Source organism: Thamnophis sirtalis, unplaced genomic scaffold, assembly GCF_051295495.1.
Source record: "Thamnophis sirtalis isolate CommonGarterSnake01/CBP01778 unplaced genomic scaffold, rThaSir2_p1.2 scaffold_1, whole genome shotgun sequence".
NCBI lineage: Eukaryota > Metazoa > Chordata > Lepidosauria > Squamata > Natricidae > Thamnophis > Thamnophis sirtalis.
In genome coordinates this window covers 114,357,003-114,379,149 of record NW_028261381.1, presented here as the reverse complement: position 1 = coordinate 114,379,149, position 22,147 = coordinate 114,357,003, and the positions used below count along the sequence as shown (strand labels likewise).

Sequence of the window (22,147 nt, the reverse complement as noted above, 5' to 3'; positions counted from 1 at the left end):
AACGAAATCATTAACATGACACCAACTACTACTAAATCTGGTATTATGTAGCAAGTTTAATAAGGCAACATATATTATTGTAGTAAAATCTGGAAATCTTTTATGGACTTTTCGTTAAAAGAAAAAAAAAGAAATGATTTGTGGATTTAATGATTGAAATACACCACCAATCTTTAATTACCTTCATGCCCAGAATGATTTCTTTAAAATTATTTGTTAGGTTTATTTACCACTTATTTTGTCCAGAATAATTAATTTTTATACTGATGAAAAAAGCAAGCATTTGAATTTATTTCAGGAAAGGAAGCTTCCCCCTCCTATTTTTTGCTTCCCTGTGGCACATAGCACTGGCTTGCTGGTTTCCTTGTTTCATGCATCCTTTGGAAAAGCTGAACACAAATAGATTTTCAACTACTGATTTCCTCTGAACTATTTTCACTTCATGGGAAAAGTAAATGAGTACAGATAAACTTTTTTTTAAAAAAAAGGGAGAGAAGAAAAATGCTTGTATTATTAATTCTCCTCTTTTGATATAATTCCAGGCACAAACACAAAACTTCAACTGTATCATTTGAGTGGCCTTGGGAGATGATGTTCAACAGGGTATCATCAGCCAACTGATACATACAAGCAAAAGCAACAAATGTCCACAATAATTTCATGTGAATGTTAAAAAGTAGAAGGAACAATTTATTTAGGAAAGACTATTAATACTGAAGCAGTGTCCCTAATCCTCAACTCTTGCACAAAATCCAGAAGGATGCCATGGTCAGTGATATCAAAGGAAATGAGGACTAAGCAGGCTACACTCCTCCATCTACGCTCAGGCAACATGAACTACACAATTTCCATCCTATGTCCAGGCCTGATCCCAACTGAAAAGGATCCAAGTAATGCTCTTTGTTTAGGATGCTCTGAAGTTGCCTCCCAACAACCTTCTCTTTTTAGGGAATGGTTTGGATCAAGAAAGGGGGCACAATCTCTTTCAAGCCTGCACGAAATAGTTCTCTGACTACTTCCTGGCTCCAGTTGACATTCTCCAATCTTCCTCACAAACCTCCTAGAGTCAAGACTTTGGCAAATCTGTCTGACTACCAGCAGAATATGTGTAAACAATCACAGATACCAGACTATAGATCTAATGGTGTCTCCCTACTTTGAAGAGTTTGCCACCCTAAAGAAGGCTGTTGACTGGCAACCCATCTTGTATACTAAAGGAGGAAAAGTAGAGACACTTCATCTCCCTTATTATCATTACTCCCTTAATGCTCAAACCTGAGTTTGTACCCATGCTCTTCATTTCTTTTCTTCATCCACTGGGGCCCCCTCAGGTATTGCTTCCACTGCTTCATCTCCCACCGACTGTCAGCAAACCAAGAAGCCAACTTTGATCAGCAAACAAAGGCATCTAAGGGAGCAACTGTCCTAAGAACCAGGGGCTATGTAGGCATTTGATGGAACTACCCACTAGGTTGCTGGGAAATTTCACAAGTGCCTGCTGAAATCTGTTACATTTATAAGATGTCCATAAACTGTCTGGGGTGGGCTATGATAATAACCTATGAAGGTGATGGGTGGCAGCTCATCTTCTTTAGGCCAGGAATTAACTCAGAACTACCTTCTTTAGGATCCACATGTTAACATTTCAGTACGTACATTCATAGCCCAGTTTACCTTAATGCCCTCACACAAATTCCATTTAAACACTCACAAGCCAGATGTTTTAAAAGCCGCCCAAAATCCTGTTAAGGCATAGCCATAGATCACAGCCTATATATCATACAGCTGGATTCATGCAGCACACTAAATATACCACAGAACATGGTCTGATGTACGGCAGCTGGTGTACATTTGAGTGTGTGTGTATGGCACACACACACACACACACCTTCAGATCACACTGGGGCGCTGAAAGAAGAAAGCCAAGTAATCCTAGACCTTTTCCCTTTGCACTTCTAAAAAATTTGTTCTCCTCCCCTGCTCCCCACCACAACCCAGGCGAGACATACACATACACACACGCCTCTTTATGGCTGGAGGAACTTTCTGGGCTAGAAGAGGAAAAACGCTCCTTTGTTGTTCTGTACACACACAGACACACACAGACACACACGCCTCTTTACTCTATGGTTGGAGGACCTTCCTGGGCTAGAAGAGGAAAAACGCTCCTCTGTTGTTCTGTCCATCCTCTCCATATCGGGAGGAGGCAACGTCTCGCTGACCCTCGCTCTGCGTCCACAACAACGCTTTTCCCCGACCGAGCAGGGACCGGCTCCACAGGGCGCCTCTCCGTTCTCACGCGAACATCTCTATGGTTAGAGTCCCACAGGAAACAGGAAGCGCCGCGGGCCCTTCAATGATGCGAATCGGCTGAGGCCCGGCGGGTGTCATCGGGAAGATCCGCTAGGCGGAGGGGACAACGTTGCGGTTGCCGTACCGAAGCCACTGCGGTAGCAGCAGCCGCAGCCATGGCTACAATTCTGGACGAGTACGTGGCCTCGCTTTCCCACTCCACCACCTCGCAGCAGAGTCGTGTGAACCTGGGCATCCCACACACGGGTAGGAGAGGGGGGGTGGGGGCTCCGGCCGTCTTTATATCGCCTTTTTTGTTTTTTCGCTGGTGAGCTTAACGGGGCTTCTCCGCGAAATGGGCTCCGTGTTATCTTGGTGTGCAGCCGCGGTTGTCTCAGTCGAATTGTGTGCTATGTCGGGCCTTTCCTGACACGCCCACTCGCAGCGTTTCGGAAAGGGACGCATTTCACTAAAGAGGTAGACGCGCAATTCGTTTGACGCAATTTTAAGGTCAATTTTGCTCCCTTCCGCTATTATTTATTCATTTATTTTTATTATTTATATATTTATTTTAAAAAACGTATCACGAAGCGGCATTTTTACACTTATTTCTCTCGGGATTAGCTCTGTTGAGCTGCTGCTGAGCGTCGGGATCTGCTTCGAATTGCTCTGCAATTACGCAAAACTTGATGAAAGGTTTTACAAGATGCTGGCCTTAAATCAGCTGGTCCTGATATTCAAAGAAATGAGTGGTATAATGAAATTTGGAGTATGGCAACAAATGATAAATTGACAACAAAAATTAAACTTTAAAAAGGGATGATTAAAGTAAATAATTATAATGAAATATGGAGGGGATTTTATAAAATCAGAGTTGGTGGTAGGCAAAGGGAATAAACCTACTCAAGAATATATGTTATTTTGGAGGATATAAGGGCACATTTGGAATATATTGTATATCTAAGAAATATAAGGGGTGGAGGTCTCCAGGGGGTGGGGGGTGAACTGTAATATGTTTTTTTCTTTCTTTTTTTGCATTCAGTTTTATATGTACTATTTGTATTATCTGTGTTTTAAAAAAATAAAAAAATAAAAAAAATCAGCTTGTCCTGATAAAAGCTGACTGCAGGCAGGCTTAAATGCATCCCAAAATAATTATCCACTCACTTAGATTAAAAATTTGGAAGATATTATTTAATATTTATACTATTGTATACCATTGTTACTCTACTTAGGACCTAAAGACTCGTTAATGTATCTGCTCTGGCTTTAATGGGTTCTATCACTCTAACACTCTGGTGGTTTCCTGATACAGGGAAAGTCAATTTGATGAACTATAAAACACAGTATTTAACCACTAAGTATTTAACCAGGAATTTAAGTAGAAATCACTTATTTCTTTTATTTTTATTTATTTTTAAATTTTGTTTGCTGCCCATCTCTCCGCAATTTATTTTCACAAAAACAACAAACTTATTAAAGCCCTTAAGTAAGAAATACATTTGTTTTCAATTCTATTAGTGAAAAACTGATACCCAAACAAAAAGACTGCAGTGTGTAACTTGAACATTTCATGGGACCAAGAATTCAGTATCTTAGCTGCCTGGAGTTAATGGTGTTGCACATTCCAAATCACTAGCCAGTGAAAAGCAGTGCCAAGTTAATGCAGAAATGTGACACGGGGACAAAAAATTTAATAAAACCACAAGTACGGTTACTCAATAACTGTTTTGGTAATATGATTCATCTTGGCAGAAAAGATTATTTTTCTTTGGGATGTATTTGTTAAATTATTGTTCCTATAGTTTAGACTTAATTAAGAATTGGAATTAATTTCTTTAAAAAATGTTATGGCTAAGCAATGATCAAAAAAAAAATTGCCACAGTTGTTTGGATTTGCATATTTTTGGCTGCCTATCTGCTGGCTTCTTTAGGTGTGTACAATGGCATAATATATATATTATATTTCTTGAGTGCTTGCTTTCAGTGGGAGTGTCTTTGTTGCATCCATTCCACTTACTCTTTACTTTTGAAGAAGCTTGCCTTTGAAAAGCAATGAAGGGGTAAAGATTATGGCGTATGGCATATTGCTTTCTTAATTACAAACTTGAGCGAGAAAGAGAGAGAAACTTCAGAGAAGAAAAATTTGCACATTTTTTTAAAAAAATGTACACAATTATTTTTTTCAATTAATTTATTTTTAGATATTTAGTATATTAACATCATTATTTAGTTAAAGCTTTGGCATGAGCAACATTTGTTATAATCCGTATTCTTGGTCTTCTTTTTTTTTCTTGTTAACTTAGGCTATATATAAACTCTCTACATATAGTTTAAATTCAGATCAGAAGTATATTTTTTGGTCAGAAAATGAAGTGCCAGAAGACAACTTCTTTTTGGTTGTGAATGGACTGCAGTCCAGTTGTGCATGTTATTTTAATGTCCCTGTAGCCTACTTTCTTCTGAGCAAACAGTTTAAGCCAGGGGTCACCAATCTTTCAGACTTCAGGGACCACTAAATTCATAATTTTAAATCCTGCGGACCACTAACATGATTTTTTTTAAAAAAAGATAAATAGTATTTAATGCATTGGTTTAAGCAGTGGGGGGGTGGGAATAGAATCTCAGCTTTGATCTTTAAATGTCCCAGACAAGATTGGTACAACTTCTTCCTGTCTTCTCTTCTATTTCTCACTCTCAGATGAATTTCTCATCCTTTTTCTTCCTCAGCTTAGAACACTATACGTTTGCTTATTTTTTTAAGAAAAAAAATTATATCCTTGCCCTTTACCATTTTCTCACAGTGGTCTGCAGTGCAGGATCTGAAGAATAACAGCTGGCACTAAAATGTAGTTGAAAGCACTCAAAGAGATCCTGAGGCAGATGTACAAGGCCACTGAATTCCATAGTCTGGCTCCTGTTTTGAAAAGGTTCATTCTGTTTCTCGGTCCTATTCAGGTCATTTCAATAATAGAGGCTTCCCTTGCTTCCTGTAGTATGTGGCATAACAGTCCCTCTGAAGCTATTAGGTAGTTTTAAAGGAGAGTAAATAGAGAGAGAATTTACAACTATTCATTTAGTGACCATTTGAAGATACAACAGCACTGAAAACATGACTTAGGAGCATTTTTCACACTTAGAATCATTGCAGCATCTCCATGGTCACATGATCAAAATTCAGATGCTTGGCCACCGAATGTATTTATGATGGTTGCAGTGTCCCAAGATCATGTGAACCTTTTGCAAAGCGAAGTCAATGGGGAAGCCAGATTCACTTAAAAACCATGTTACTAACTTAACTGCATCAATCCACTCAACAAATGTGGCAAGAAAGGCTGTATAATGGGACAAAACTCACTTAACAACAGTCTTGTCTAGCAATGGAAATTTTGGGCTCAATTGTGGTCATAAATCATGACACAAAAAAGACCAAAAAAATCATGACAGTTGGAAAAAAAAGAAGAAATGGAGCCAACAACCTAAGGCTTATGATACTTTACAGCTACACAGTTTGTTCCAATTCTCTAGTGTTACTTTCACCCCTTTAACCAAACAAATACAATCAAGGGGAAGTTGAAACTCTTCTATTTAAGGCAGCGTGCCCTTCTTCACATTAAAGAGTCATTATTGAGGGCAGCCACTAGGTGGCTCTATGATATTCCAGGAGGACCAGTCTTAGGGAACTTCTCAAAAAAGAAGTGGCATGAGACCAATTGCTTTGACAAATGAAACAGTTTGCAAATGCTGAAACAGGGATTTCTTTCTGGTAAAATGAAAAACAAATTTATAGTACACAACTTAAATTGTAAAAAAAAAAAGTTTGCTGTGGTTTTTCTTGTTCTTCTGAATAAATATTACCAGTAAAATTTTCCCAGGCTCACAATTCTGCATAAAAGTCCCTTTCCGGTCCCAGTGAAACTGCTATTATTTACCCACAAGAGGTTGTCCATTTCTTATTACTTGTACGCTGTGGTAACCTTGGGCATATCCTTTTAGCAGACATTATTTATAGAGTTTCCTGGTACTTTGTATATTTGTAAGAAACGTAAAACTAGAAAAGTGGGCATATGTAAAGCCATATGTGGTCTCAAAGCTCTGATGCTATCTATTTGTATTTGACCAAACATTCTATTTGATTCATAAGGATTATGTTATGTTCCAGTTTGCTTGAATGCAGTGAATTTCTCTCTGATCTTGAGAAGAGATATATTTGTTTTGGCAGAATTTTGGAAAAGGCTAGACTTAAACCTACTTAAATTTCTCAGACTTTATAATACAGCTCCAGACCTACAACAGTTCATTTAGTGACTGTTCAAAGTTACAATGGAACGGAAAAAAGTGACTTACGACCATTTTTCACACTTAGGACCGTTGCAGCATCCCCATGGTCACATGATCAAAATTCAGACTCGTTTATGACAGTTGAAGTGTCTTGGGGTCAGGTGATCACCTTTTGCAGCCTTCTGACAAGCAAAGTCAATAGGGAAGCCAGATTCACTTAACACCTGGATTACTCATTTAACAACTGCAGTGATTTACTTAACAAATGTGGCAAGAAAGATGATAAAATGGCACAAAATTCACTTAACAAATGTCCCACTTAGCAATAGAAATGTTGCCCTTAATTGTGGTCATAAGTCAAGGACTACCTGTATATGTTCATTCTGCTTAATAAAATCTCCTCAGTGGTACCCTGTACTAGGAAAGTGCAATGTCAGCTTATGAGTTGTGTGCCCTGTGGTGTCAAAAGTACCGTATTTTCACGACTATAAGCCGCACTGAAAATCCTAAAATTTGATAAAAAACCGGCAGTGCGGCTTATAACCCGGTGCGCTTTATGTATGGAAAAAGATCGAAAATCTCTCCCTCCCGATTTGACGCTCAAACTTGAAGCACGAGGACGGCTGGGCTGAGCGCCCGTTTCCGAGCCCCCCCCCCCCCGGCTTGGTAGGAAGTCCAGATCGAAAGCCAAGCCTGCGGCTGGCTGGCCGGACTACCAGCCCCAGCAGCAGCCCCCGGCCAGTTGGGATAGAGGAATACAAGCCCCATTAGCCCCAGCCCAGGCTTTCCCTCCACCCCTGCATTGACGCGTCGTTCAACCGACCCATTTTCCCCCCGGGTTTTATTTGCCAGCGGAGCCCACCCACCAGACAGACCCTCGCCCCGTTTTCTCCCCCCACCCAGCGTTCCCTCTAAGCTGCGCGCGTGAGCGGCCGCGCAGGTAACAAAGAAACACCGCGCACAAGTTTCAAAGTGCAGCGCAGTGTTTTTGAATGTCTTTAAATGTGACTGGAAATATCCCCCTTCCCTCCTTTCTGAACTCTGATTTCTGATTGGTGAAATCAAGGAAAACTCTGCCCGGAGACCGATGACACTGCAGAAGGGAGAATTCCCATTGGTCTCCCAGCTGCAAAATGTCAGAAATCTCCCCGTTCTGCCAGGCAGCTGCCAAAGGGAAGGGAGGGTTGGGGCGCTTCTCCCAACAGCCCAGGGCCGGCTCCTCTGCCTTCCTCGGCGGTTGGGAGAGCGCTGCGCCCCTTTCAGTCTCCCTGGGGGCTGCCAGGGTTGCTGCGGCTGGAGACGAGCGCTGCTGGGGAGAAGTCAGCGGGAGGGGGAGGAGAAGGGAAACTTCTGTTCGGGACGCCTTTTCCCTCCTCTCCCCCTCCTCTCCCCCCGGCAGCGCTCGCCCCGCGGGGGCTGCCTGGCACCGATCAGCTGAGAGGCTGGCAAAGAAGCGGCTCTGGGAGGAAGAAGGCAGGGATTCTGGCTGCCATTCGCTTCCATTCCTGTTCGCCGCCGCCTGCAGCCCACAGCAGCCCCTCTAGCTGGTGTGGGGGTGGCTTCAGGCTGTTCCTGCCCTTCCCCTTTTGGCTGCCGCTGCTTTTCTGCGGTGCCCAAGCTGGCCCAGCCCTGACTCGCTGCCCTAAACTCAGGGAGACCCTCTGCAGTCCCTCTCGTCTGGCCGGGATGCCAGCGAGAGTGTGTTGGCTGAAGGAAGGAGGGATACTCTCTCTCTCTCGAGCAAATAATAAATAAATCCACACGCGGGGCTCGACGGAGCTTTGAAAGCCGCTTTCTCGCCCGGAGCTTCCCTTCACATCTCTGGAACGGCTTGGCTCCTTTCTTTTTTTTTTTTAGGGCGCCCCTCCGTTAACTGATACTGCAGCTTATAACCCGGTGCGGCTTATGGTCGTGAAAATACGGTAGTTGTAAAAGTGTAAGTGGCACCAGGATCAACTTTTAGAGCTATCTAGGGTTGTTACAAGGTAGATGCCTTAACATTATATCTTAAGATTTAAGACATCTATTTTTCCTCACTCCACTCCCTATTATTCCAAAATTGAGGAGAAAATTGGATCAAAATCAATCAGATATGATAATAAAAGTAATAGCAACTAATTAGCATAAATGGAAGTTTCATTTTCTAGAACTGGAATTAGGGAGGGAAAATCTTATAAAATCTTGGGTTGTATTGCTGTTTGATTTCATTTTTTAAGAACTATTGATTTCTTTCCTGCTTTTAAGGATATGTAAATGCTCGCCTAGAAAAAGAAACACCAATTTTTAACAAACAGAGAATTGACTTCACACCTCCCAAGAAGATTAATAGTATGATTGTCTCAACTAACCAACTGTGTATGAGTCTTGGAAACGACATAATATTTAGGTAAGTGTTACTTAGACTTTCTTTACATATTTAGAGACAATCTCTCAAAAGAAATTAGAACAAAATTGTCTGCTTTGTTAAACATAAAAAAATGAAAGCATTAAAAGGGTGGGGAAACAAAGTTCGAATTGGATTGTGATAATTGCAAGATGAGAGCCAGTTGCATCTTTGCATAATATTTGTTTTGTAAGAATATCCTTTCTCTGATTTATCACATCATGAATACGATATATTTAAGGAGAGCCTTCCTTGCAAATCTTAAAAATAGGGCAGGCTGATATAGCTAGAGAAGCATTCTTTCAGTTTTTGAATCTAAAGGACTTCAAAATTAGACATGGAGGCTCTGAATTAATTTGGGAAAAGTTGGAAACCAATGCAGAGTCTGTGCCATCAGTCTTAATATCATTCCATTTCGCTGCACCCATTAACATTATAGCAGACGACTTCCGGGGGAGGAGCCTGCCATCGCCGGTGGCTCAAAGGAGCTGCCCTCAGAGTTCTGGTTTGTATATCTAAAAAATCTATAGATATCTCCCCTTTCAGGCAAGAAAGGGGCAGGGAGGAACTCAGTCGTTAGAATCTCTTTGTAGTTCACAGCCTTTTGTTTTTCGCTGTGAACGGAAAAGAGGTTCAACAAAAGCTGGGGTTTTTTTTTTACTCCAGCCAGATCTTCTCAGCTGTTTTTTTTTCAGCTCAAGGCAGGTTGTCCCCCCCCTCAGCACAAATCTAAGCTATTTAAAATCAATCCGAGCAGCGACCATTCCTGAGAACCTTTTTTTTTATTATTACTCAAAATACCAGCTTCAATTTTATAAAAAACTCCGTTGTCTAACTGCTTTTCAAAATGGCGATTTTACAGCTTCCGCATTTGATATATGATATATTTAACTAGCCCCGTTTTCCTGAAGACTTCTTTTTACTAATTGCCAAAAGTTTATTGAAAATATTTTATCTTAAATCAAGGTGAACAGAGACTTTGTTTGTTTTCTTTTTTTTTCTTTTACAATGGCTCCCAAATCAAAGCAACCTAAACGTCTTTTCAATAATACATCCCAAGCAATCGCCATAAAGCCGCAGCCTTTGCCTTCTACGCCCTCTACTGGAGATTTGTTAACGAAAGAATTTCTTTTTGAAACTCTAAAAGAATTTAGAGCGGAAATGAAGCAACTTGTTTCGGAATTATGTGATAAGCTTGATGCCAAGATTGCTCAAACAAAGGAGAATACGATCGAGGTTATAACTGTAATGACAGATTATATTGCAGGAATGGAAGATAAACTGGAACTTTTGGAAAAAGCTAATTCTAATCTGACATCTAAAATTGAAATGTTGCAACAGGAAGTTGAAAATGCAGAAAGACAACTTGTTATGACAAATTATAAAAAGACTGCGTTTGCAATAAGAGTTAGGGGATTGCGTGAAAATGAACAGGAGAATTTGAAACAGACCTTTTTTGAGGCTTTCAGTCGTTTGGTGGGAAGTCCGGGACTCAACTTTGATTGGCAGATCCAAAAAATTTACCGCCATAATTCGTGGACAGCAAAACAGAGACAGCTTCCGAGAGATATAGTTATATATTTTGCTACAAAAGAATCCAGAAACGTGATACTACAAGAGTTTTACAATAACAGGCTGTGAATTGATGGACAGGACTTGATCGTCTTCAAAGAAATACCACCCCAAATGTTAAGATCCAGGAGAGACTATGCGTTTCTAACTAAAGAACTCAGAAATAATCAAATAGAGTACAGATGGGAGGTGCCATTTGGTATTACGGTTACATTTGATGACCAGAAACATCGCCTCAACTCTGTTTGGGAAGCCCGAGATTTTTACTACAAGATCCTGAAGGCGGGACTTCCTGAATCACCCGGACACGGAGAAAGACAAGGAGAAGTAGAAGAGAAACAACCAAACACACAACTACAAGGCGGGAGGTATCGTTTTTCCCCCCTGGAAGGGCAGAAGAGCAGAGAACAAGGATTTAGTTATGCTTCCAAAACATTTGCTTAATTTTAAGTTGAATAATACTTTGTGACTTCTGTCTTATATAAAATGGTATAGTGGTATACCGATGAAGAGACATTAAGGCTGAAAGAAATCCTGTTGATTTTCTCAGAAAATATACTGTATGGGACTTAAAAAAAAAGACTTGAAGGTTAACTTTGAACTTTTATATAAATTGTTTATGATTTATTCTCTAGGGTGAGGAGGGCAGAGATTGTGATGTTTCTGGATTGTGGCTTAGGTTGAATGGAGTTGGGAAGTGTGGTGCAGACGGGAGGGTAGTGAAGGTTCAATTAGAGCTTATTTTGAGCCAGAAAGTAAGTTGATTTTTATAGAAATTGCCATTGCTATTTGAATATAATGTTTGGAAGGATATATTCAGGGAGTTCGAAGGAAGGCGGAGCAAACATGAGAGGAGTACGGATGATAATAAAATATATATATGGACACGGGTAGAGGCAGGATGAGAGGAGTTAGAACGGAAACCGTGAGAAATATTTGAGGTGTTTAAATTGCTTTATAGAAAAGGAGGTAAAAGAGAAAAATTAAAGGTTTGGAAATGGACACATATTTAGATAAAGAGATAAGGCTCCTAGCTACAGTAGAATTTTATTTGATTAACTCACTTGGTTTCCACATAGTTTGAAATCCTGCAAGTAATAAATTAACTGAGATTAGGAATGATGCACATTGCTTAAGTTTTAATAATGATGGGAAGCTGAGCTTAATGTAGAGAGTTTATTGATTTTTTCCTTTTTTTCTTTTTTTTTTCTTTATTATTCCTTTCTTTTTTCCTTTTTTTTTATCTTTTAATTCTTAATCTATTCGGTTTTAATATACTCCAGACTGTGCTTGATAAAGAGTTATGCCGGGAATGGGATCTGGGAAGTCGGAAGGGGGCTAGGGAGGGGGGCTCATGGGGGGGAGGGGGGGAGGGTGGAGATATAGTTTCAATTTTCAAAACAATAAGAATGCACTTGTATACTGTTGCTCTTTTTTCTTTTTTTTCTTTTTCTTTTATTTCCCCCCCTTTTTTTTCTTATAATTTTAGTGTAAAATACAAATTGAATAGATTAATGAATAGTAGAAATACACCGAAGTGAGGAGTAGAGGGAAAGAAGAGGGAGGAGTCAAGAGGGAGTGAGAGGGGAATGTAAGGAGGGTGAGATGGAGGGAAGGGGAGAAAGGAATGTTTGAGGGGGAGGGGAAATAGAAGAGGGGAATGCTGGAGGGGAGAAATGAAAGTTGGAGGGGGAGAAGAAAGGGTGTATGGAGGATTGAAGTGTTATGTTGGTTTTCCATGGTGGAATAGAAGATGAGTTGTGTTTATTGCTTTTTTAATTGCATAGTATATAAGTGATTGTATAAAAAGGAAAATGAAAATGAAATAAAAAAATAGTTTTCAAAAAAAAAAACATTATAGCAGATCCATTTTGATGCCCTCCCTCCCCCCTCCTTCCCAATGTCGACTCTTGGTGATTGGAGAAGTCCCTGCAGTTTTGTGCATAGTCAGTCATAATACACTAGTTTATTTGAGCTCATTTGGAAGATTATCAAAAGTCTCTCTGAAGCATTAGTGACAAGAGTGCTGTACATTCAGGTACATCTCCTGAGTTAAATAGAATGCTTAAATAGAAATATATGCTGACCCAGGACAGTGCTTTATGCATCTCTGCCTTTTCCTTCAGACTATGTGTATGTTAAAATGGCTGATACTTTTGTTCATTTCTTGTACCTTGCTGTTGCAAAATGTAGCTTGCATCCCACCCACACTTGAAAACAAAAACCTGTATTCTGGGAGTTAAACTCTTAGAATCTAAAGCTGATATTTTCAGCAAAGAAAGAACAAATCAACTTGTACCCAGATAACGATGGATATATCATCTCTGCCTCAGAGAAAAGCTTCTGTCAGACAGAGTAGATTATACTGGGCTAGATTTGAAAAAAATAACCTAACATTAACATTAATTTCAAATGTGAAAGACAACAGGAAGTTTTTTCCTAATTTATGGAAATGTTGTGGAAATTGTCAGTTTTGATGACTGATTTTTGAGTTCCTGTTTTGAATAAATTCGGTTTTGAGTTCCTGTTTTGAATAAATTCGGTTTTTTATATCTTGCATTTTATTATTTTACATTTTGGCTTGTACAACATACTAAATTACGCTAAAAAGAAAATGGATAGATTGTCATTCTCTGCCTCTGGGGAATTCTGTAATTTTCTTGCTTACTGTGTAAACCAGACAGACACATTTGACCATGACATTACTTATTTGAGGATAGCATGTTATACAAATACAGCAGTTGTGTTAATCTGTGTTTAAGGTTAAGCTTATTGTTGGAAAGAAAAATCAGCCACTGGTTACCCATAGTGAAAATAATATTAAATGGCCCACTAACTGCATGTACAAAAGTAAATACATATTTTTTAATAATAATTTGCCCTCAAATCACAGAAATTATACTGGGAAAGTGGATCCAATCACTCCTCCCTGGGGAAGCATTTCCTATGGAGCTATATGAGTACCAGATGGTGAACTTTCTGATAATGGGGGCACTTTCCAAAGGGCCTCACCGGCTCATTCAGATAACTAGGAAAATTCATAGCAAGACTTATCCCTCAGACAGCCAGGTTCTGTGTGGTTTATTATTGCTATTAATAGTATTTGTGCCTCAATAAAATCATAGACTCTTGATTGTGGCACTTTTTAGTCTCATGATCTTTGTTGAAATGAGTGTAGATTTACGAAAAGTAAAATCTATTTCGAAAAAAAAAATTGCATGAAACTGTCTTCATAAACTGTTTTATGACAGTGTTTCTACCTCTTTTCTTCCAATCTTTCAAGAGTTTGCTTTCCTCCCTTTTTATGTAGACTTGACGTAGCCAAGGCGGATGAGCCCAATCAGGTTGAACTTGGACGAAAAGATGAAGCCAGCGTTTATAAACTTTTCTTGGACCACACAGGTAAGAGGATAATAGGGATTGCAGAAGGCTATTTGATATTTTTGGTAAATAGTATAAATATTGTGTTCTGACTGTGTTTTATCTCAGTATATTTTCTCTCAGAAAATCTACTGTTTTGTTTTCCTTATAGCTTTTTATAGATATCAAACTATTGAAAAATGGATGCTGACTAGCATAGATAAGCCTTTAGAACTATCCAACGGGACTCTGGAAAATGTAATCCTGAGTATTTTTGAATATTTGGGGGCTGTGAAATCTAAATTCATAGCCTTCCTCAAACATCCAAGCTTCTTGTTTAGTCCTTCCTGTAATTATAAATTACTTCCTTTTTATCCTGTTTCTCTACAGGTTCCCATCTTATCATTGCGCTGAGTAGCAGTGAGTGTCTGTACTTGAACAGAAGTACTCAAAAGATACGGCTTCTTTCGCGTTGGAAAGGTCATTTGATTGAAAGTGTGGGTTGGAACAAAATTTTTGGTACAGAGATAAACACTGGCCCCATTTTGGTTGGAACATCACAAGGCCAAATATATGAGGCTGAGATTTCTGTCACTGAAGGCAGTCTCTTTAGTACTAATCCTGATCAATATTTCCGCCTGATTTATACTGTGGAGGAGGAAGTTGGTCCTGCCCCAGTCTGTTGCATTGAAATAGAACGAGGAGTTGATGGAAAATGGTTTATCATTGCCACCACTCATAAGAGGCTTTTCCAGTTTGTTGGCAAGATTCCGGAAGGGTCAGAGCCTCAAGCCTTCGGCACCATATTTAGCATGCCTGAAGATCATTTGCCTGGATTTCGAGAGTTTCCGGCTAGTCTTGGCTACAGTGAAATTGCATTCTACACTCCCAAGCTTCGTTCTTCGCCCAGTGCTTTTGCTTGGATGATGGGTAATGGGGTTTTGTATGGTTCTCTGGATTATGGACGTCCTGATTCTGTTCTGAGTGATGAGCAAGTGTGGGAATATCCTTCTGATGTAGACACACTAGCCAATAAGCCCATCTCCATAGTGCTCACCCAGTTTCATTTTCTGCTGCTTTTTCCTGATAGAGTGAAGGCTGTATGCACTTTGAATGGGCAAGTTGTCTTCCAGGACGTATTCCTAGAAAAGTTTGGCTCGCTAAAGCGTATGATCAAAGACCCTGCATTTGGACAAATCTGGATTCACACCGAGAAAGTTGTGTTTCGGTATAACATTCAGCGAGAATCTCGTGATGTGTGGAAGATGTACATGAATATCAACAAATTTGATTTGGCTAAAGAGTACTGTAAAGACCGTCCCGAGTGCCTAGACATTGTGCTGGCAAAAGAAGCAGAATACTGTTTCCAAAACAAGAGATATCTGGATAGTGCTAAGTGTTATGCACTGACCCAAAATTACTTTGAGGAGATTGCTCTTAAATTTATTGAAGCTAAACAGGAAGAGGCACTGATGGAATTTTTGATAAAGAAACTGGCTAGCTTGAAGCAGTCTGAAACAACACAAATAACTCTGCTGACCACTTGGTTAACCGAACTATATTTAAATCGCTTAGGGGTGCTGGCTGGGGATGGGTCAAAACAAGACCTCTATGAAAAGACCAAGGAGAAGTTCCGGAGTTTCTTGAGTAGCCCCAAAATCAAAGACTCCCTCCGCAACAATCGATCAACTATACATGAGCTGTTGGCAAGTCATGGGGACACAGACCACATGGTATACTTTGCTGTCATAATGAATGATTATGAGCGAGTGATAGCCCATTATTGTCAACATGAAAATTATGACGAAGCATTAAAAGTCCTATCCAGAATCAAGAACGAGGAACTCTTTTACAAGTTTTCTCCCATTTTGATCCAGCATATGCCCAAGAAAGTAGTAGATGCTTGGATTGAAATGGGCAAAGACTTGGATGCTAAGAGGCTAATTCCTGCTCTTGTCACCTATAGTCAGAGTGGGAGTACCCAGCAGATCAATGAAGCCATTCGATACATGGAATTCTGTGTGAATGAGCTAGAAGAAACTCAGGAGGCCATTCACAATTATTTGTTGTCACTGTATGCTTTGTGTCGGCCTGACTCATTACTGTCCTATCTGGAACATGCTGGAACCTTTGCTGACAGTATCCATTATGACCTGAAGTACGCACTTAGGCTTTGTGCAGAACATAGCCACCACCGGGCTTGTGTTCATGTTTATAAAGTTATGGAGATGTATGAAGAAGCTGTTGATCTAGCTTTACAGGTAAATATGCTTCTGTATAAATAACAGGTTGCCTTAATTTTTCTCCTTGAAATTTCAGGATCTCTTAAATAATCATCTAAAAAGCTGAAACGGTAGGCAGGATCAAATGTTGACTGAAGACCAAGAATGAATTAGGAAAGATAATTTTCATATTAAGAGAATCTGTTCTAAAGTAAACACTTTTGGAACAGATTCTCTTAATATGAAAATTATCTTGCTGTCTTAGATGAAGACTTGTTTATAGATAGTTGTTGACCGACAACCACAGTTTAGCCCGGAATTCTGATAGTAAGTCATTGCAGTGAAGTCATGTCCTCAAAAGATTGGACTTGATTTTATGACTGTTTTTACAATAGTCATTAAGCAAATCATGTCATACAGTGGATGTAGAAAGTCTACACACCCCTGTTAAACCAGGTTTTTGAGATGTAAAAAAATTAGATCAGGATAAACCAACTTCAGAATATTTTCTTCTTTTAATATAAGCTGTACAATTCAATTTAAAAACTGAAAACCTTTAGGGGAAAATTTAATAATTCATAAATATGTACTCCCTTTAATACTTTGTTGAAGCACCTTTGATTTTATGACAGCATTCAGTCTTCTAAGATAGGAGCCTATCAGCATGGCAGTATCTTGCCTTGGGAACCTTCCTTGCAGATTTTCAATTTGATTCAGGTCTCTGACTTGGCCATTCCAAAACTTTGATCTTCTGGTGAAGCATTTTTGTTGATTTGGAGGTGTGTTTTATTGTCATGTTGAAAGGTAAAATTCCTCTTCATGATCAGCCTTTTAACAGAGGTTTTGTGCCAAAATTGACTGCTATTTGGAACAGTCCATAATTCCCTTCACCTCGACTAAAGCCCCATTTCCAGCTGAAGAAAAGCAGCCACAAAGCATAATGCTGCCATCGCCATGTTTCACTTTGGTGGATATGGTATACTTTTGGTGTTGTGTGGTGGTGTTGTTTTCCGCCAAACATACTTTTTGGAACTGTGGCCAACCAGTTCATCCTTGGTCTCATCAGACCATAACATATTTTCCCACACGCTTTTGACACACATGATGTAGGATTTTGCAAAATGTAGCTGGGCTTGGATATTAATTGATGGCAGGTGTGTATTGACTTCTGTCTACCATCAGCTTGAATGTGATTGGTTAAATCTGAACACAGCCATATCCCTTCTTATAAGAGGTGTGCATATTTGTGCAACCATATTATTGTATATTTTTTAATTATTTCCCCCTAAAAGATTTCAGTTTGTTTTTCAATTGAATTATAGAGCTTATAAGTTATATTAAAGGTAGAAAAAATTCTGAAGTGATTTATCTTGATCTGATTTTTTTACCCCTCAAAAAACTGGTATTTTAATAGGGGGTGTAGACTTTCTATATCCACTGTAAATCTGAATCTAGCTCATCCAATGGCAGAAAACGGCAAAATCATCACCAAATGTGATCACATGACTGCAGGATGATGCAATCGTAAATACAAATTTGTTGCCAACTACCCAAAATGTGAATATGTGACTGATGAAGTAATGGGACAGTTGTAAGTTTGAGGATGGGTCATAAATAACCTTTCTGAGGTTGCAGTAACTTCAGATAGTCATTAAACAACTGTTTGTAAATCAAGGCCTGGTTACAGCACAGAAACTGCTTTGGGCGCGCTGATCGATGATCTCTGGCGAGCCAGGGATAGGGGTCACCCCTCTATCCTTGTGCTCCTTGACCTCTCAGCGGCCTTCAATACCATCGACCATGGTATCCTTCTGCGACGGTTACGAGAGGTGGGAGTGGGAGGCACCGTTCTTCGGTGGTTCTCCTCCTACCTCTCGGACAGGTCGCAGTCGGTGTTGGTCGGAGGGCAGAGGTCGACCCCAAGGGCCCTCAATTAAGGGGTGCCGCAGGGCTCGGTCCTGTCCCCCCTCCTATTTAACATCTACATGAAGGCGCTGGGTGAGATCATGCGCCGGCACGGGATTAAGAACCACCAATACGCGGACGATATGCAGCTGTATCTGTCCGCCCCGTGCCAACTCAGTGAAGCAGTAGAAGTGATGTGCCAGTGCCTGGAGGCTGTTAGGGTCTGGATGGGAGCAAACAAGTTGGCACTCAATCCAGACAAGACCGAGTGGCTTCTGATGTTCCCTCCCGAAGATTGGCCAACTATTCCATCTCTCAGGCTGGGGGGTGAAATTATACGCCCCTCAGAGAGGGTCCGCAATTTGGGAGTCCTCCTGGATCCTCAGCTGACTTTAGAACACCATTTGTTGGCTGTGACCAGGGGGACCTTTGCCCAGGTTCGCCTGGTGCACCAATTGCGACCCTACCTGGATCGGGAGGCCCTTCAGACAGTCACTCACGCCCTTGTGACCTCAAGACTGGATTACTGTAACACGCTCTACATGGGGCTGCCCTTAAAGAGTGTTCAAAGACTTCAATTAGTCCAGAATGCAGCCGCGCGAGCAATTGTGGGTGCACCTAGGTACACTCATGTCACACCTATCCTCCGCGAGCTGCACTGGCTACCCATTAGTCTCCGGACCCGCTTCAAGGTGCTGGTCGTAACCTATAAAGCCCTACATGGCATCAGATCTGGGTACCTGAGAGACCGCCTCCTGCCGATTACCTCCCTCAGACTGATTAGATCTCACAGGTTAGGTCTCCTCCGGATTCCATCTGCCAGCCAATGTCGGCTGGCGACTCCACGGGGGAGAGCCTTCTCTGTTGCAGCTCCAGCCCTCTGGAATGACCTCCCCGTGGAGATCCGGACCCTTACTACCCTCCCGGCCTTCCATAAAGCCACCAAGTCCTGGCTGCTCGAGCAGGCCGGGGGGCTTGTGAAACATCCAGCCCCACGGAAATTGTGAATGTTGTGTTTTTAAAATGTTGTCTCTGTCTATTTATTCCCCTTCCCTTGTCTATTGTGAGCCGCCCGGAGTCCTTCGGGAGTGGGCGGCATACAAGACAAATAAATGAATGAAATGAAATGAAAAGGACCTGTAGCCAACTTCATCTCCACAACAATTAACATTGTTCATGGGAAACTCATAAACAGAGATTGAAGGCACAGTTCAGGTTAGGAATTCCTCAGCAAAAAGGGATAGGCTGGGTTAAGGGGGGAAATGTTATTCTCCCACAATTTTAGGTTTGATGCATCTTAAAATGTCATCTCTAAAATGATCTGCCACTACTAAAACAGCATCCAGTATTGGCTGAAGATAATGACATACAGTATATCTACAAATATCTCTTCTTGTATCCTTGTGTTGTTGCTTTCAACATTATCTCCCTCACACTTTTTCAACTGTATTTTTTATGATAGGAGATAGAAGGATAACTGTTTGTTCCCCCTCTTTAAGGTGGATGTAGATATGGCAAAATCCTGTGCAGATCTTCCTGAAGAAGATGAGGAGTTGAGAAAAAAACTCTGGCTGAAGATTGCTCGTCATGTTGTACAAGAAGAGAAGGATGTTAAGAAGGCAATGGCCTGTCTTTCTAGTTGCAATCTGCTGAAGATTGAAGATGTGTTGCCTTTCTTCCCAGACTTTGTCACCATCGATCACTTCAAGGAAGCTATCTGCAACTCTCTAGAGGCCTATAACAAGCACATAGAGGAGCTGAAGACAGAGATGGAGGAAGCCACTCAAAGTGCTGAAAGGATCAGGGATGACATTCAGGAGATGAGAAACAAATATGGCTCTGTTGAACCACAAGAAAAGTGTGCAGCGTGTGATTTCCCACTTCTAAACCGTCCTTTTTACCTTTTTCTTTGTGGCCACATGTTTCACTATGATTGCCTTCTGCAGGCAGTTTACCCAAACTTGCCTGCCTATAAGCAAGCTAAGTTGGAGGACCTTCAAAAGAAGATGCTGGCTGCAAGCCAGCCTTCCAAATCCCATCACCGCCATAAGGATACAGCAGATACTCTTGGTCAAGGAAAAGGTCAGCCAAGTCGAGAACAGACAAAAGCTGACATAGATGATATTGTGGCAGCTGAATGTGTGTATTGTGGTGACATAATGATCCGATCCATTGATAAGCCTTTCATTGATCCAGAGAGATATCACGAAGAGATGCAGAGCTGGTTGTAGGATATGAGAATGAAGTTGCCTATGAAGCATTAAATTTGGCCAATATTTCTCCCAGTATTCTAAAATAGGTTTGAAAAAGCACTATATCCTGCTCTTTGTAAACTGATTGTGAAGAATAGATGGTCAGTGACAATGATTGTTTTACTAATCTATTTGTCTAATATAAATTTAGAGACATTCGTACCTTAAATACTGTATGGATTTTTGTGTTGAGAAACCAAATTAAAATAATAGCATATATTACATCTGAACTATGCCCATAATTCTATGAATAATTAGAGGCGAGGATCCCCAGCTGCATAAGCTTACCCTGTTTTTATGCAAAGAGCTCCCTCGGTTCTTATTAATAGATACACAAGGTCACGTCCAAATGTATTCATCTGTCAGGGGAATGGACCTTATTGGTAAATAGGAGCATTGGAGAATAATAGAAATGAGGAAGATAGCACTTCAATGTCCAAAAGGAAGTTTACTCATATGATATTAGATAAAATTAATAAATTATAGAAATTATGCACAAGGTCCCATTTCTAACAACATCCCAATTGTATATTGATATAGCAAGGAAGTTTCCCAACGTAATTTTCAGTCAGCACGCACAAATGCTATATTTTGATTATTGTCCATTAAATTATCTTGTACTTTTTCTGGGTTTCCTTGAAGGTTTTCTTGAGTAGCTGCAAACGCTTGCATAACCTGCGGGCACTATGATTGAAAGCATTCCGTGTTTTCACATGATATTTTCTATTGCATTGTCATTATTCTCATTGTTACTTCCATCTGCATATTTATCTGAATTTGTGGCATTTTGACAAACAAAAATTAGGATCCTGCATGCCATGAGCTGTAAACTTTGCAAATGGTTCAGATAATTTATTATTAAACCGGAACATTTAGTTAGAAGAATGGTTGACTACAGGTTTGAAGCTAAAAGTTGATTCCCTTCTCTTTTAAGGAGTGTGATGTGCAGTGTACAAGAGATTTAGGTAACAGGGAATGCAAGATAAAGAGTAGTTAAAAGGGACTTTGTATCTGAAAACTACATTTTCTGTGGGCACTGGTTTCAAATTACTGTGAATAACAAGTCACATTATATTTGTATCAAAAGATTTGTCTGCTAAACCACCTTTAATGGCTATGGATTTGTAATTAATTATACTTTCTGTGCTTAGTTGCCTATTAAAGAGTCCTGAAATTATTGTCTAATGACTTTCTGTTGTGTACTTTGTCCTTGCTTTTTCGCCATTTCTGCTGTGAGATTGCTAACAGAGTCTAATATTGTAAATTGTGTGAATTCTTGGTGTTAATGTGTCAACCAGGTGGTGGATTTCAACCACCCATGGTGAAAACTACTGCATGGCATGATGTATGAACAAACATGTTCTAACATAGCTCATAGTCCAGCTAAGACTACCCCACCTTTTTTGCCTGAATATCTGGCTTCCTCAGAAGTTGTTTTCTGGGAAGGCATAAACTGAAAGTTCATACTTCTACATCAGTTCTGGCTGATAAGATTTGTAGGTTTATAAAATAAAAATTTTGTCAAATTGCTGTGTCAGGGAATAAAATGAGTGGCAGTGGCTGTACTGTATTATTTTTAGATGAATCACAGAAGAAATGACTTATTGCCGCAATGTTAGTGTATAATACTAGAATATAAGCTAGCTTCTTGTTGGTGCTATGTGATCACGTCTGATAAACAATTTCTGCTCAATGTTTTACCTTGAGTTTTTATTGTTTACTCTCTTGTATTTTACATGAATGCTATTTGTGCAGATAACACAAATTACTAGACCATTGATTACTAAATTTGTGGTATATTAAAATAGAACATGATTGATAGTCAAGTGAGACACCTTTGTTTAATAGCAGCCCAACACTCATGAAGCCAAATTAAGAAC

The 22,147-nt window shown here is 40.1% G+C and overlaps 1 protein-coding gene across 1 annotated transcript; it reads left to right on the top strand.

The window, feature by feature from the left end:
* The first annotated feature begins 2,203 nt into the window (after positions 1-2,203).
* On the top strand, positions 2,204-21,452 carry VPS18 (VPS18 core subunit of CORVET and HOPS complexes). Its single transcript, XM_087722547.1, has 5 exons — positions 2,204-2,559; positions 8,818-8,959; positions 13,839-13,930; positions 14,279-16,149; positions 19,515-21,452. Exons 1-5 carry the CDS (start codon positions 2,469-2,471, stop codon positions 20,244-20,246), a joined length of 2,928 nt encoding a protein of 975 aa, XP_087578673.1. The 5' UTR covers positions 2,204-2,468; the 3' UTR covers positions 20,247-21,452.
* The last annotated feature ends 695 nt before the right edge of the window (positions 21,453-22,147 follow it).

What these genes read in the sequence shown, in the direction of transcription:
- VPS18 (XM_087722547.1), top strand. Translation starts at nt 2,469, where the DNA reads ATGGCTACAATTCTGGACGAGTACGTGGCCTCGCTTTCCCACTCCACC. An exon ending in GGAAACGACATAATATTTAG is followed by an intron (nt 8,960 to 13,838) that starts GTAAGTGTTACT and finishes CTTTTTATGTAG; the next exon opens with ACTTGACGTAGCCAAGGCGG. An exon ending in ACTTTTCTTGGACCACACAG is followed by an intron (nt 13,931 to 14,278) that starts GTAAGAGGATAA and finishes GTTTCTCTACAG; the next exon opens with GTTCCCATCTTATCATTGCG.